The sequence below is a fragment of the Phocoena sinus genome, chromosome 8 (genome assembly GCF_008692025.1).
Source record: "Phocoena sinus isolate mPhoSin1 chromosome 8, mPhoSin1.pri, whole genome shotgun sequence".
In the NCBI taxonomy this organism is placed as follows: Eukaryota; Metazoa; Chordata; class Mammalia; order Artiodactyla; family Phocoenidae; genus Phocoena; species Phocoena sinus.
This window is the reverse complement of record NC_045770.1, coordinates 29,931,205-29,948,883: the sequence shown is the minus strand read 5'-3', so window position 1 is coordinate 29,948,883 and position 17,679 is coordinate 29,931,205. Positions and strand designations below refer to the sequence as shown.

Here is a 17,679-nt window from a genome sequence, read left to right as displayed (position 1 = left end):
AGTGTTTTATTCTTTTTGATGTGATTTTAAACAGGATTGTTTTCTTGCTTTCTCTTTCTCATAGTTCATTGTTAGTGTATAGAAAAGCAACAGATTTCTGTATGTTAATCTTGTGTCCTTCAACTTTACTGAATTCATTTATTAGTTCTAACAGTTTTTTGGTGGAGACTTTAGGGTTTTGTTTATATAGTTTTATGTCATCTGCAGATAGTAGCAGTTTTACTTTTCCCTTCCAATTTGGATACTCTTTATTTCTTTTTCTTGTCTGAATACTGTATCTGGGACTTCCAATACTATGTTGAATAGAATTGGTGAGATGGGCATCCTTCTCTTATTGCTGATTTGAGAGGAAAGGCTTTCTTTTCACCTTTTCACCATTGAGTATGATGTTTGCCATGGATTTGTCATAAACGGCCTTTATTATGTTTAGATATGCTCCCTGTAAACCCACTTTGATGAGAGTTTTTATCACGAATGGATGTTGAATTTTGTCAAGTGCTTTTTTTGTGTTTATTGAGATGATCATGTTATTTTTATTCTTTCTTTTGTTAATGTGATGTATCATTGATTGATTTGCGAGTATTGACCCTTGCATCCCTGGAATAAATCCCACTTGATGATGGTGTATGATCCTTTTTATTTATTGTTGAGTTTGGTTTGCTAATATTTTGTTGAGGATTTTTTCATCTATATTCATCAGAGATATTAGCCCTTAATTTTCTTTTGTTGTAGTGTCTTTGTCTGGTTTTGTTATCCAGGTAATGGTGGCCTCATAGAATGAATTTGGGAGTGTTCCATCCTTTTCACTTTTTTAGAATACTTTGAGAAGGATAGGCATTAACTCTTCTTTATGTGTTTGGTAGAATTCCCTTGTGAAGCCGGCGGGTCCTGGATTTGCTGGGAGGTTTTTTGTTACAAATTCAATTTCACTGTTAGTAATTGGTATGTTCAGATGGTCCCTTTCTTCCATGTCAGGTTATATGTTTCTAGAAATGTGTCCATTTCTTCTGGGTTGTCTATTTTGTTGGCATATAACTGTTCATAGTATTCTCTTATTATTTTTTATATTTCTGTGATAATGGCTGTAATTTCTCCTCTTGCATTTCTTCTTTTGTTTATTTGCATTTTCTCTCTTTTGATGAGCCTGGCTAAAGGTTTATTTATTTTGCTTGTCTTTTCAAAAAACAAATTCTTGCTTTCATTGACCTTTTCTATTGTTTTTTTGTCTCTAATTTTATTTCTTTAATTTTATTTCCTTTCTAATATTTATTATTTCATTCTGCTGACTTTGGACTTTATTTGTTCTTCATTTCCTAATTCCTTTAGATGATAGGTTAGGTTGTTTATTTGAGATTTTTCTTATTTCTTGAGGTGGGCTTGCATTGCTGTAAACTTCTCTCTTAGAACTGCTTTTGCTGCATCCCATAGAGTTTGGAAAGTTGTGTTTCCGTTATCTTTTGTCTCAATGTATTTCCTGTTTTCCTCTTTAATTTCTTCACTGGCCCATTGGTTTTTCAGTAGCATGTTGTTTATTCCTCACATATTTGTGCTTTTCCCAGTTTTCTTCCTGTAACTGATTTCTAGTTTCATACTGTTGTGGTCAGAAAAAATGCCTGATATAATTCCTGTCTTCTTAAATTTGTTGAGACTTGTTTTGTATCTTAGCACATTGTCAATCCTGGAGAACATTTCATGTGCAGTTAAAAAGAATGTGTATTCTGCTCTTTTGGGGTAGAATGTCCTGTAGATATCTATTAAGTCCAACTGGCCTGTGGTGTCATTTAAGACCCTGTTTCCTTATTGATTTTCTCTCTGGATGATCTGTCCACTAATTTAAGTGGTATGTTAAAGGCTCCTCCTATTCTATTATTGTCAATTTCTCCCTTTATGTCTCTTAGTATTTGCTTTATATGTTTAGGTGTTCCTGTATTAGGTGCATACATGTTAACAAGTGTAGCATCCTGTACTTGTGTTGATCCTTTTATTATTACATGATGCTCTTCTTTGTCTTTTGTCATAGACTTTGTTTTAAAGTCTACTTTGTCTGATATGAGTATTGTTACCTCTATTTCCTTGTTATTTCCATTTCCGTGAAATCTCTTTTCCATCCCTTCACTTTCAGTTAGTGTGTCTTTAGCTCTGAAGTCAGTCTCTTGTAAGCAGCACATAGATGGGTCTTTTTAATTTATTAATTAATTTATTTTCTGGGTTTTTTTTTTTGACATCTTTTTTGGAGTATAATTGCTTTGCCATGGTGTGTTAGTTTCTGCTTTATAACAGAGTGAATCAGTTATACATATACATATGTCCCCATATCTCTTCCCTCTTGCATCTCCCTCCCACCCTCCCTATCCCACCCCTCTCGGTGGTCACAAAGCACTGAGCTGATCTCCCTGTGCTATGGGGCTGCTTCCCACTAGCTATCTGTCTTACGTTTGGTAGTGTATATATGTCCATGCCACTCTCTCACTTCGTTCCAGCTTACCCTTCCCTCTTCCGGTGTCCTCAAGTCCCTTCTCTGTGTCTGTGTCTTTATTCCCGTCCTGCCTCTAGGTTCTTCAGAACCATTGGTTTGTTTTAAATTCCATATATATGTGTTAGCATATGGTATTTATTTTTCCCTGACTTACTTCACTCTGTATGACAGACTCTAGGTCCAGCCACTCACTACAAATAACTCAATTTCATATCTTTTTATGGCTGAGTAATATTCCATTGTATATATGTGCCACATCTTTATCCATTCATTTGTTGATGGACACTTAGGTTGCTTCCATGTCCCGACTGTTGTAAATAGTGTGGAGCAGAAGTTTTGAGGGTTGGGTCCGAGCTGACTCCGTTCCCTTGAAGTCTGTTTTCTCCTCAATCCCAGCACCAGCATTCTTGCCCAGGAGGGGAGCAGTGCTCGGGCAAGAGGGATTGGCATGGGCACTTGGCATTGGTCTGCGTGCGAATTGTGGCTGTCTGACCACAGACAGAAATCATGGCTGCTCTAATGTGCTGCCTGTGTAAGCACCAGTAATGGCTGCTCCCACCCTGCTCAGACACGCTTTAGGTCTGTGTTGCTTTTGTTTCTCACAGCTGAGCTTTCTGCTCAGCTGTAGCAGCCCTCACCCCAGTGAGGCTGGAGCAATTGCTAGACTTAGAGTGGGATGCGTACTGGGGCAGTCACAGGAAACCAGTCAGCCACCCATGCAGTTTCAATCCACCCTCTCCGCCCTTTTGTGGAAGTAAGAAAGTGAGGATGTGCTCCTCATGAATGGAGTCCAGGCTTCTCACAGCCCTCCTGTTAGTTCCCCCAGCCCTCCAAACAGCAAGGAGACTCACATTCTCAGTGTCTGAACTTTGGACAAGGGTGCCCCATTTGTGACTCAAACCACCTACTCCCTAGAGAGGATCCCTGTCTCTGTGATTGTTCTTCTTCTGAGTCCCCTCAAAGGGGCACAGGTCCAGACCTGATAGCTTCTCATCCTTTACACCCAATTCTATATGCATCTTTCTTACAGTCTTCTATTTCTGCTAGTCTACAGTTAGCTTTCAGTGAGAACTCTTTCACGTGTAGACATATTTTTGATGTGTTCTGTATCCTTCTGCTTTGCCATCTTGATTTCTTCTCCCTGAGTTAATTTAGTTTTGTTTGTAATCTATATTCTGTGTATATATCAACTTAGATTAATTATTTTAGGTGTTTGTCTATTGCATTTAATTTGTCAAATATATTGGTGTGTTTTTATATAATATTCTTATAACTTTAAAATTTCTGTGAGTTTTTCAATAATGTGTCTCTTTTTCGATATTGATAATTTTTTTTCTCTTTGGTAGGTCTTGATAGCAGTTTATCAATTTTACTGATTTTTTTCAAAATACCAGTTTTTAACTTTGTTGATTTTCTCTATTGCATTTTCAATGTTTGCTTTTTATTTATTTTATTCTTAATATTTTCCTTAGATTTTATTTGGTTGTCTTTTTTCTAGATTCTTGAAATAGAAATTCAAAGTATTGATAATTCATTATTTTCTTTTTTCTAATATATGCATTTTTTTTGTCTATAAATTTTCTGCTAAGCCCTTCTTCAGTTTCATACCACAAGTTTTGGTTTGTATTTTTTTAATTCATAAGTTACTCATTGCTTTTGTTGTTTAATTTCCAGGGAGTTGGATATTTTCTAGTTACCCTTTTGGGATGGGTTTCTAGCTTATCTCTGTTGTGGTCAGAAAACTTATTCTGAAGTATTCAGTTTTTTAATCCTGTTGAAGCTTTTTTTATGATCTGGCATTGGCTAATTTTCACAAATATTCCGTGTACACTTGAAAATTATGTAAATTTTGCTCTTGGTTATTTTAATTTTCTCTAAAGTCAATTAATTCAAGTTTGTTAATAGTAACGTTCAGATTTTCTATACCTTTACTTTTTATTTCTATTTGTTCTATCATGTATTGAGAAGAAGTCTCTATGATTTTGAATTTTTTCTTTTAGTTCCGTCAGTTTTTACTTTAAATATTTTGAAGCTGTGTGTTTGGATGCATACATATTTGGAATGTGCTGTCTTCCTGTTTGGTTATTTTCTTTATCATTATCAACTGTCTTTTGTCTCTAGAAGTATCTCAAGTTTTAGAATTTGGTATTAGAATGATTACACTAATTTTGGGGATTGGTGTTCACATGGTATATTTTTCCATTCTTTTACTTTCAATTTTCTGTTGGTTTTCTTTATAAAGTGTGTTTCTCATAAACAGTATATCATTTGGTTTTGCATTTTTATTTACCATGGCAGTCTTAATATTTGTAATGTAGTACAGTTAACCAATTCATGCAATAACTAATGTAGTTTTCTAATTAACCTGATAGTTTTTAATGGCTACCCTGTGTATAACAGTATGCATCTGTGACTTATTTTTTTTAATACAGATAAATACTTTGAAACTTTTCCAGTATTGGTCTTTAACTCCATATACTCAATACCTGCCTTTGCATTATTGTTGTGCTGCATTTGTCATAGATTTTCAGTGGTTTTACTATGATGTCCTTAGAAGTAGTTTTCTTTGCATTTATCCTGCTTGCATTTTCTTGAATCATTCTAGTTGGTGTAGAGTTATTACATTGAACCTTTAAATTTGTTTTTTACTAATAATGGTTAAAGTTCAGCATTATTTTGATATTGTTTTTTAACCATTTACATATCCTCTTTCATAAAGTACTTATTGAATTCTTTTCACATTAACTTGAAAAAGTTAAGTAAATTTTAAAATCTATTCTAGGATTCTCAAAAATTCATTACATTGTTTTTCTTAACATTAGAAAATAATCTTCGATAATATATATTTTTTACCTAAAAAATTATTTTTTATCAGTTAAAATCATAAGTAATGCATGTAATTGTTGATTGATTTTTCTGTATATGTTATATAATTAATATAATTGTGTTTTATATTAGAATATAAAAAAAACTCCTTTGTGAGGCAGAAGTTTACTTTTTCTCAGTTTAATTTATTGCAAAGTACCTGTGTACGGCAGTCTGAATAAATCTTTTTTGACGTTAATAATGGATTCTTTGCCATTACTCATATGTTGTTAATTCCAGGTTTTTACCAGGTCATTCCGTTTTCAAGTGTTACATCTTAAATACTAGTACAATAAACACTTTGATGAATTTTGAAGTAGAGAATAATTAATAAGAGTTTCTATTTTTGTCATGTATAATCAAACATTTCAGAAAAATTGGTAATATCAAACATATAATTAATGTTAAAACTATATTGAATATAAGTAGATATTCCTTTGATGCTTCAGTATCCTAGGATTGTCTTAATGAATATTATTTATCCTTGTTTGCATAAGTGGTGACTGATCAGTAGAGCATTCTCGTTAATAGTCTTTTGGGTGGCCTTGCTGTTGCTGTATTTTGGACTGTATCAAAAAGCCTGTAGTAAAAACTATTTAGAAGTACGAGAAAATTATATTTTTTAATGTCATGTAGCAAAATACAGAATATTCCGGCCAACTAATTATGTCATTTTGAAAAAACAGGACCACGTTATGTGGTACAAATAGGTGACAAAATTATCGACTACAATGAAGAATTTCGCCTTTTTTTGTCAACAAGAAACCCAAATCCCTTTATTCCACCGGATGCAGCTTCCATCGTTACTGAGGTTAACTTTACTACAACAAGAAGTGGATTACGAGGACAGGTATATATGGACAATCATTTGCCTTAGAAATCTTTAGTATCTTTGTATACTAATGAAATATTTTGAGTGGGAAGCTGTTTTGTTAAACTGATTAGCATTTAAACTCATGATTTTGAAAATATACTTGCAAATCAGTAACACATTTGGGTTTATTTCATTTTCCATTAGTGTTAGAATTGTATATTTGTTGCTAATGTCAAATTGCTGCTTCTTCCGGTATAACTTTAATTTTACAGTCTACTTCTGTCATATTTGTTAGAATTTGAGAAATGGAGGATCATACATGTTAAGATTAGCAACCTTATTTTTTTTTAACTGTGAAAACTGAAGTTTAAATGTTAAAATTGCAGTTATTGACTTATTCAGCTAGGTGAGGGTCTTTTTTTCTTTTTTTTTTTAGGTGAGGGTCTTTGATTCCAAATCCAACTTTTTTTTTGACTAGAGCATTTGCATGTTTGAATTTACTTTATCTGTGTATGGCTTATTACAGTTTATAGTTATTACATGAATTGCAAAATGATTTTCATGTACAGATTTTTACTTATACACTCCCTTACTCATTTTTCCTCTTTAAAGATATCCTGTTGACTTTTTCAGTATCATCCTGTTTTCTACCATCTAACAATAGTATATTTTTCTCTTTTGATTTATATGATAGCATGTATATTTACCATGGTTTTTACTTTATTGTAATTTTTAAAACTCTGCTATTAAAATATTTTTCTTACCATACTAGATGACTCACCGCATATTTTTATGAACAATGTCTTTTGATTGGCTTGATGATACTTCTCATAAATAATGTACAGATTACTCAGAGCTTGGCAGAATTGACAAAATTGCTTTTTCTATATAAAAGATCTCCACAGTAATTGCTGAAAAGGGCTATTTAGGTATTACTTTAACAAGAACTGAAAGAACATGCTTATACAATAGATTTCGAATTAATACATTTTATGACATGCAAATGTCATTTCCTATTTTAAAGTTTCAAACTGAAGAATTTGACATAGCAGTTTTCAACAGCTTTATTAAGATTCAGTTCATATATCATACAATTCACCCCTTGAAAGTTTACAATTCAATGCTTTTTTAGTGGAATTTCTGAGTTTTATGGTAACTATGTTTACCATTTTGAGGAATAGACAAAGTTTTCCAAAGTAGCTGCACAATTTTACTTTCCTACCAATAATGTATAAGGGTTCCCCTTTCTCCACATTCTGGCCAACATTTATTATCATTTGTCTTTTTAATTATAGCCACCTTAGTGGATGTGATGTGGTATCTCATTGTGATTTTAATATAGTATTTTAAGTAAGGTAACTATTTCTTTTTTGACTACTTACCATTAAAAATGTTTGCTTCCATAGTTTTTATACATTTAATCTAATTTAAGAACTGAATATTACATGTTGATATGTTAAGTAATGCAATTTCTTATAGCTGTCCTGTAATATTTAACATTTTATCAATTAGTTAACTATTCAGTTTGCCTCTTTTCTCAGAAATAATTGTGAACGTGTCTCATATGTTTAACTAGAAAGAATGAAATGAAGTACATAGTAGTATCATTATACTTGTAATATTTGATCAAACATAAGGCCTGTTTGTGGGAAGTTTTCATTTTGGTTTGTTTTGTTTGAACTTTATTGCTAGAATAACCTTGGATTTTTTTTTAAGCTTTTGGCATTAACTATTCAGCATGAGAAACCTGATTTAGAGGACCAGAAAACAAAACTATTACAACAGGAAGAAGATAAGAAAATACAGTTAGCTAAGCTTGAAGAATCTCTTTTAGAGGTAAAATTGAGCTATTCAGGATATTTTTCATATTATATTATTTTGATTATAATCAAATATTGTTTTTTTAAAAATTATAGTACCTTTAGCATGTTTTTGGTTGTATCAAAGACACATCAATATGTATCTTAAAGTCAAAATTCAAATAGAAAAAGGTAGATGTCTTGGAATATAAGACTTCCAGGAGTAATGTTTAAGACAAGCAATTTTTAACTAATATCGTCTTTATACTGTATTATTTCATTAATATTTGATTTTATGCTCAGAAAAACATTCAATGGTAGCATGAAATTATGATTTGATCTGTAACTTTAAATAGTTTTTATTAGGTTGATAAAATTAATACATATACAATGTTTTGATGATATAGTATCATATAATGATTTACAGTATCTTTTGGTACAGAAGGCTGTAAAATAATGAAATTCTTTTAAGAGAACATAAGTTCCCAAAAACATCATCAAATTAATGATAGTTAACATGGGCTTCTTTTAATTGATTATTTTAATATATATAATAATGTTCATATTATTTTATTAATTTTTCTGCAGACACTTGCCACATCTCAAGGCAATATTTTGGAAAATAAGGATTTGATTGAATCTTTGAATCAGACAAAAGCAAGCAGTGCACTTATTCAGGAGTCACTTAAAGAATCTTACAAACTCCAAATTTCTCTTGATCAAGTAAATATTTCCTTCTTTGTGATCTTATATTGTTTTCTTAAACTTTCATGTTAATATGATAAAAATTTTAGTACCAGGACTTCAGGAGAATGATGACTGCAAAAAAAGAAAGCTATTCAAAAACACCAGGTCCTTGGGTCTAATTCTTATTATAGAGACGGCGATAGATGTTGAGGGTATCAAGTGTAAGGAGTGCTGGTCATTGAGCCCTGCTGAGTATTACTGATTTCTGGCATGTTATCCAAAGTTCTAGAGCTATAAACTTGTACTGAAATTGAAAATGAACGTGTTTAAAATGACTGTTAGAGAGCATCTTTGCCATTCCTGGAACTTTTCTTAAGTTAAGGCAAGTTAAGTATATCAATAAAAGAGTTAAAAGCTATTGTTTCCATCAAAAACATTTTTCTCCCCTACTCATCCTGGACCCCATGAATGTGTTGATCTGAACTCTTTTCTTAAAAATGGTTAAAATCCTTCTTGCTTTATTCTTTTGACATTTCCTAGAGCAAAATTTCAACCTTATATCAGTACAATGTATCTTTTATTTTTTCCTCCTACATTCGGTGACAAAGATTTGCTGAAGAAAATCAAACAATGAAGCAGATTAATGTAATTGTGAATTCCCAGTCTCCAACCTGACCTGGACCCTTACTGACATCCTTTAATATTTCCCATTTCCCTCAATGACTTTTCCAAATGTTAATTTAGGTATTTTTCAGCTGTTGCTCAAATTCTACACTTACATAGTATTACTTTCTTCACTTGAGAAAGAGCTCTGTTGAAATCTGAATAAGAGAAAACCTATAGCCTGTTTCCAATCCAGTCATCCCACCTTCTCTACCATAGCTAAAATTGGCAGATGTCACAGCTGTCACTGTATACCAAAAGGATTTTGAACTTTCTGTGTCTTCTCTTTCTGAACAGGCATCGCTGAGTCACACACATAATTTTACCAGTATCATATTTATAATCCTGGTGCTTTGATCAGAATGACATGGAGAGCCTTCTCAGAGTTCAGTTCATAACCTCAAGGCCATTTAATCCTATGATCCTTTCATCTTTATCATCGTTTACCTTTAGTCAGAATGAAAGCCCCTGTGATTATTGGTTTGTTCTATGCTTATGTTGAACAATGCTAGGTGCTTTATTATCTTAATGTGGACACTCATTACAGTCTTCTACCCTACCTCTACTTCCATCAGTGTTCTTGTTGGTACCAGTCCCACACACTAGATTCATTGTTCTAACTTTTCTCCACTGCAGGGGTAGCCTGTAGTGCCATGCTGTCTTACATGACCTACGTGACCTCTGATCACAACTGTTTACCATTCCATTTAACCCTAATACAGGTGCTTACCTCTTTCCCCTAATACAAGTATTCTTGGTCTTCATTGAAACCAACCCATGTACTACTTCTAGTTCTGTAATCAGAGGGGAGGGGAAGTATTTAGAATACATTGCTTGCAGTTACATAAAAATACAAAACAAAAGTGTAATATCTTAGGATTAAAAGAAGTATAAAAACTTAAAAATAGAAAAGCTGGATTATGCAGTTTCTTTATAAAATTCTGTGATTAATCTTTATTTGTTGTATGTATGTTGAAAGTAAGGCTGCGGCTAGATATGTGCATAACAGTCTGTAGGTGGCAGTAAAGCATTAGAACTAAGGTGTCACCCTTCCCGCCCCCCACCCCCACCCCTTGTTCCACAGGAGCGGGATGCCTATCTCCCTCTGGCTGAGAGTGCCAGCAAGATGTACTTCATTATCTCTGACTTGTCAAAAATTAATAACATGTACCGTTTTAGTTTGGCTGCATTTCTCCGACTTTTCCAGCGAGCTCTGCAAAACAAACAGGTATGCTGTTGGTTACCCCATAGCTGAGACTGAATAGAGATCGCTTTACTAGCTGCTTAATTTATAATAATTTCCTGAGAAACGTTTCTTGGAATTATATTTCAAAAGACCATATGTAACATTTTTAAACTATATTTAAAAGGAACTAGCTCCTTAGTTGCATTTTATGTTTTTAACAAACTGTCCCAATGTGGCAGTCCTCTTAATGGAAATGATTTATGTTCTGAGTATAAATTAATAAATGAATGTCTTCTCAGATGATCATTAAAAAAAAACATGGATGATTCAGGAAGGAATAAAAATAATAAATTATCCACATAATCCCATTACCTGGGGAAAACAACATTTAAAATTTCATTGTATACCAATGTTGTTTGAGGCTATAATACATACCTGATATTGTTCTAGAAAATGGGAATACAGGAATATACACTGTTTTATCAAGCTTGTATTCTAATGGAGGGAACAATATATTAAAGAATACACATAATTTTTACCAAAAGGTATAATACTGTGCTTTAAAAATATATTGTACACAATTTTCATGTCAATAAATACAAAGCTACACAATATTTTTGAGAGCTTGTGAGGCTATACCCTACTTTATTTAGCTACCTCCTATAGGGTGTTATGGTTATCTCTGCTGAATATCTTATTACCCCCAAATTTAGCAGATTAAAACAATGTTTCTCTTATGCTCATTGATTCTTTCTTACGCTCATGGATTCTATGGGGAATTTTGTCAGGGCACTGCAGGGATGGCTTACCTCTGCTTCACAAGGTCTGGGGTCTTGGTTGGTGAGGAATTGAGAGTGCAAGTGGTTTTGGGGAGGCTTCACTTTCATATCTGGTACTTGGAGTGGGTGGACTTGATGACTAGGACTGCTGACTGCAGTACCTCTCCGTGAAGCTTGGCTTCCTCACAGGACAGAGTAATTGGATTCCTCATATTGCATACTGAGATACCAAACATGTATTTCAGTGAACAAGGCAGAAGCTGAATTGCCTTTATGACCCAGCCTTGGGTCATTTCTGCTGTATTCTATGGGTTGAAGCAGTCAGAGTCTACACAGATTCAAAAAGGGGAAAGAGACTTTAACTCTTGATGGATCGAGGGTCAAAGAATTTGGGGGTTATGTTTAAAATAGCTATAGACACTTACAGGGCTTTTCCCCCAGTGTTTTGTTTCTCCAGTTATTTTCCTAGTTTCCTAGACTTGGATAGCTTGGGCAAAAATGCACATTTGTAAGCCTTTAGACAAATATTGTCTAATTATCCTTTGGAAATATATGCTGTTGGTATATTAAACTAATACAACAACAGGGGCCTTTTTAATCTACACCTTGAGCAAAAATGAATATTATATAACTTTTAATAATTATCCTATTAGGTAATTGAAAAATATTTCACTATATTTGAAAGTCTTTGGTCACTTGTAAGATAAATATCACTTGTAAGATAAATATCAGATTATTTGTGTTTTTTCTTTGGTGAATTATTATTTTTCCATTCTATGGTATTAGTATTTTAAAATTTTACTTACAAGAGTTTCTTATATATTAAGGACACTAAACCTTTGTCGTAAATATTTTGGGTTCATTAATTTGCTTTTTAATTTATTAAAAAAAAATATATATATATTTTTTGTGGTACGCGGCCTCTCACTGCTGCGGCGCACAGGCCCCAGACGCTCAGACCCAGTGGCCACGGCCCACGGGCTCAGCCGCTCCGCGGCACGCGGGATCCTCCTGGACCGGGGCATGAACCCGTGTCCCCTGCATCGGCAGGCAGACTCTCAACCACTGCGCCACCAGGGAAGACCCTAAAAAATATTTTTATGAAACCAAATTCATCAAGTTGTTTATAATTTTTGTGTTCAGTATAATACTAATATAAGTGTTTTTTAGAATTATATTTTGGGTGAGAATAATTTGTTCTTTTAGATAGTTAGGAGTAAAATTTCATATCTGAGTAGGTTTACTTAAGTCTATCTTTCTGAGGAAAGATTATTATTCATTCACTTAATATTTATCGCAGACTTACCATGTGGCAGGCGTTTTTCTAGGTGCATGGGTGATATAATGGAGAATAAAACAGGAAAAAATCTTTGTCTTCATTGTCATGGACTTCTTAATATTTTCATGAATGAGTTATTTCAGAAAATTTTTATTTGATTACAAATAATGATTAAAGTTTACTGATGTCTTTTCCACTAAAGTAAATCATTTGAAGTTGTTCTTACATTAGATTTGAAATAAAATGGCACCTGACGAAGAGCTTCTGCTTTGGGGGTAGCTTTGTTAGTAAAATCTGTCATCTCAGTCCTGGGGGACAGATAAGCATTTCTCCCATGTATATATGTAATGTCCTTGGACAAAGATAAGGTTTCAAGATGCAGGAAAGGGTTGAAGAATACATAATTGTGTTCTTTGTCCCTTTGGTTTTTAAAAAATTGAATTTTAATATGTTAAATTTGATCAAACCATTTATAATGTGCTGGTAGAAGAATTTTTACAAAAACAGTAATAGTGTAAAGTCTGTGAGAGTGGTTCGTGATATATTGATCATATTTCTAATTTGCTGTGTCACAGGTAAATCTAGAGAGTCATTTATACTTAACTTCTTTTTTATTAATAATTTTGTATAAATTACTTAGAAAGTACACAGTAATAAGTTCATTTAAAATTCATTCTTATCTTTTAGTAAAAAAATTGTATGTTAAAATTCAATGACCCTATAAAATATAAGGACTGAGAAATAAGTTAGAAGGTCTAATCAACTTAGTAAAAATACTGGTTATTTTGTACTGTTTAGAAAAGCTTATATAGCTCAGTAACTTCCTCAGTGACAATAGTTCTGTGATAATATTGGCCATTGAATAACATTGACCTTTGCATGTGTTTGTACGTGTATATGCACATGTGTGTTTAGGTGGCATTTGATTCATTTGAAAAATATAATCTGAAATACATAGAAGTACATACATTGAAAATCTACTGGACCTTGTAGGTACTATATTCTGTCTCACATTAGAGTGTCTTTTAGTGGATCTAAGCTTCAATTTCACATGTGATCTTTGTTAATAAATAGTAAAATTAAGAGAAGTGTTTGTGGTATGAACTGTGAATAATGAGCTCTCTTGGTTAGAACATGCTACTAACACGGCCAGAAACCTACATTTGATGTATCTGAGTATCAAGTCACAATGTTTTCTGCTAATTTCACACATTTTGTTGCTCATCCTGTCATCCTGGGTGTACTTCTCTAAACTGTTAAAATTATTTTGCTAGGTTTTTTTTTCTTGCCAATTATCATCACAAGGAAGCAAGCAAATTTTGTCTAAATGTTATACCAGAATTGAATTCTGCAAAGGCATGTATTCTCCAATTGCACCCAGAATGAAGTGAAACTTACACTCATATCACACCAAGGGAAAAGGGCCAGCCTTTACAACATCCCCTCCACTATTCCTACCCCAAGCCATTTTTCATTAATCAAATAAAATAGCCATTAATGATATTTTTCAATCATAGCAATCATGTACAATGGAGGTACAAAAGCAGATAAAAAACTAAAACTATGTATGAATTTTTACACCACGTATTTCAAATTCAAGCTGGAGGGCATGGTTTAAGATTGTTTAAGTTCCTATACTGGGGATGAGAAAATTCTTTATAGTATGGTTCTGGTCATACTGTTTTGGGGCTGGATTGGTAATTATAATACAAGTAATTAAATGGCTTTAACCCAGATTGATGTAGTATTTTTAATGCCAGTAGGAATCAAAGTGGTATGGTCAAATTCAATTCATATGATATTACTGGTAATTGATTATAATTTTCATTTATTGAAAGCTTTAACTCTATCTATACATTAAAAAATACATCAGTTTTTTATTATATTAATGTAGAAGTTTAATGCACTTATTCGTCTAGTCCCTTGAGTCTGTTTGCCGAAGATAATTGTCCCAGAATCAGTTTTGAGTCTGGAGGAACAACTTATAAGCATGATTAAACTGTGGGGTACCTTTTAAATGTTCATGAATTTCCTAATGGTTTTCAATTTCAAATTGTAATCTACAGGATTCTGAAAATACAGAACAGAGGATTCAGTCTCTCACCAACTCATTAAAACATATGGTATATGAATATATATGCCGTTGCCTATTTAAGGTAAGAAACATTGTGTTTTTCACTTATAAAATATTACCTGAACCTTGATTTAATACAGTATTAGGTTAAATTATATTAAATTATACATAACTCTTTACATACTAGAAAGGTATTAAAATTGACATTTCTGATATTTTCCCAGAATAAAACTCATTACTAACCAGAATGTCTTACAGCACTTGGGATGTCGTAGGGAGAAAAGTGACAAGTAAAGAAGGGAGAGCAAACCCTGGGTTAGCTGACTTAGCCCTGAACATGTCAGTGGCCACTGAAAGAAGGAACAAGGATGGATTATGTAGGTCATTTTCTAGCCGATGTTTCTCAATCTCAGTACCAGTGACATTTTGTGCCACATAGTTAATTGTTGTGGGGGGCTGTTTTGTGCATTTTAGGATATTTAGTGTCACCTCTGGCCTCTATCTTCTGGTGCCATTAGCCCTCCATTTCCCCGCTGTGACAATCAAAATCATCTCTTGACACTGCTGGATGTCCCCTGGGTTGGGGAACAAAATAATTGTCTATTCTTCGCATTACGAAGTAAACTAACACCTGATCCTGAGTTACGAAAGAAATTTGTCATAAGTCTTCAAATTATAGGGGACCCAGAGGAATATACAGTGAAACATATTTTAGAAATTTCTTAATATTATAGAAAGCACAGAGGGTTTTCACTTAGGACTTTTTTTTTAATGTCAGTCCTTGGGTATAGCTTGAGATATGTTAAAAAAGCACTTTGTAAGGCAGTTAACTAAGTGAGAGGAATAGAGTTATTATGGTCCAATTATATAGGCTTCTTAGAAAATCTTGAAAAAGATGTACTTAATATTGTTACTATAGAATAAGATAGTAATTTTTATGATTAGAGTGATTTTGTTGAAGATCTTTACTTCAGACAGAGAATAAACCCTTCAAAGTACCTTTCAGCACTTTGACAAGGGGTGTTATTGGAAATTCAAAGAATTATAGTTGAGGATTTCTGCAGAATTCCTTCTTTACTGACAACTATGGATATATATTTTTCTTTTATAGGTCTTATAGTTTACTATAATTCTGAAAATCAGCTGTTTGGCCTTCAATTTTAACTTGTGTAAAATGAGGAATTGTAAGCAAATAATTGTCAGTAGTTATGATCCTAGATATAAGGATGATATATCAGTAGTTTCATTTGTTATAGATTCATGATATCTTTAAACATTTTTATAATGCATTATCTTATATAAAACTTTGTAAAATTTGATTACCCAAAATTTTTAAATATTTTCAGAAAATGTTTCAAATTTAATGAGCTATATAGAAGAAAACTTTAAACATTCATTTCATCCTCTCCTCTAACTCTTAGTCCTTCATTAGAGTAAACCAGTTCAGGGTTTGATATGTTCCTTATAATCTGTTTCTTCTCTCTTCATATTCATATGTACAAATATATAGATATAGCTTTTAAAATTTTCCTTACATTATATTTTCTTCTGTAACAACTCTTTTGTGGCAGTAGGTCCTGAAGATCTTTACGTAAGTATAAATATGTTAACTTTATTATTTTGAGTGGTTGTGTAGCATTCCATAATATAATTATATGCTAGTACTCTACTGGTGGATATTAGATTATTTCTATATTGTTTGTTGTTATGAATGACTGCAGTTCAGTGAACAACCTGTTCAGTTCCTTCACCTTTATGTACATGTACGAGTAAGTAAGCAGTGGCTTTCTTTTCTAGGAGTTTTATGCTTTCAAGTCTTGCATTCATGTCCTTTTTCCCCTCTTTTTTTATTGAAGTATAATTGATTTAGAATATTATATTAGTTTCAGGTACACAGCATAGTGATTTGATATTTTTATACATTACATGATAAGTCTAGTAACCATCTGTCACCATACAAAGTTATTACAATATTATTGACTATATTCCCTATGCTGTACATTACACCCCCATAACCTATTTTATAACTGGAAGTTTGTACCTCTTAATCTTCCTCATCAATTTCACTCATCTCCCAACTCCCTCTCCTCAGGCAACCACCAGTTTGTTCTCTGTATCTATGAATCCGTTTCTGTTTTGTTATGTTTGTTTTGTTTTCTAGATTCTACATAAAGGTAAAATCATATGGAGTATTTGTCTTTCTCTGTCTAATTTATTTCACTTAGCATAATACTCTCTAGGTCCGTCCATGTTGTCACAAATGGCAAGATTTCATTATTTTTTTATGGGCAAGTAATATTGCATTGTGTATACACACACACACACACACACACACACACACACACACACACACACCCCATCTTCTTTATCCATTCATCTTTGGATGGACACTTAGGATGCTTCCATATCTTGGCTATTGTAAATAATGCTGCAGTGAACATAGGGGAGCATACATCTTTTCAAATTAGTGTTTTTGTTCATTTCTTTTGAAAAATACCCCCAAAGTGCAATTGCTAGATCATATGGCAGTTCTATTTTTACGTTTTTTGAAGAACCTCCATACTGTTTTACATAGTGGCTGTACTAATTTACAATCCCACCAACAGTGCACAAGGGTTCCCTTTTCTCCACATCCTTGTTAACCCTTGTTATTTGTTGTCTTCTTGATTATAGCCATTCTGTACAGACGTGAGGTGATATCTCTTTGCAGTTTTAATTTGCATTTCCTTGATGATTAGTGATGTTTAACATCCTTTCATGTGTCTGTTGGTCATTTGTTTGTCTTCTTTGGAAAAATGTCTATTCACGTGATTTGTCCATTTTTAAATAACAGTTTACAGTTGTTATGTCTGCTCATTGGATTGATCCCTTTATCATTATGTAATGTCTTTTTATGTCTCTTGTTACAGTCTTTATTTTAAAGTCTGTTAAATTCTGTTTTAAAGAAAGCTCCGCTTTCTTTTCATTTTCATTTTCATGGAGTTGATTTTTCCATCCGCTCACTTTAGTCTGTGTTTGTCTTTAGTTCTTAAGTGAGTCTCTTATAGGCAGCATATA

At 33.0% G+C, this 17,679-nt stretch overlaps 1 protein-coding gene across 1 annotated transcript in view; it reads left to right on the top strand.

Moving 5' to 3' along the window:
• Positions 1 to 17,679, top strand: part of DYNC2H1 (dynein cytoplasmic 2 heavy chain 1) — a 376,258-nt gene that overhangs the window by 170,464 nt on the left and 188,115 nt on the right. The window contains 5 exon segments of the mRNA XM_032639512.1: positions 6,028 to 6,191; positions 7,872 to 7,991; positions 8,543 to 8,677; positions 10,389 to 10,532; positions 14,615 to 14,704. Coding sequence (XP_032495403.1) covers positions 6,028 to 6,191; positions 7,872 to 7,991; positions 8,543 to 8,677; positions 10,389 to 10,532; positions 14,615 to 14,704 — 653 coding nt within the window.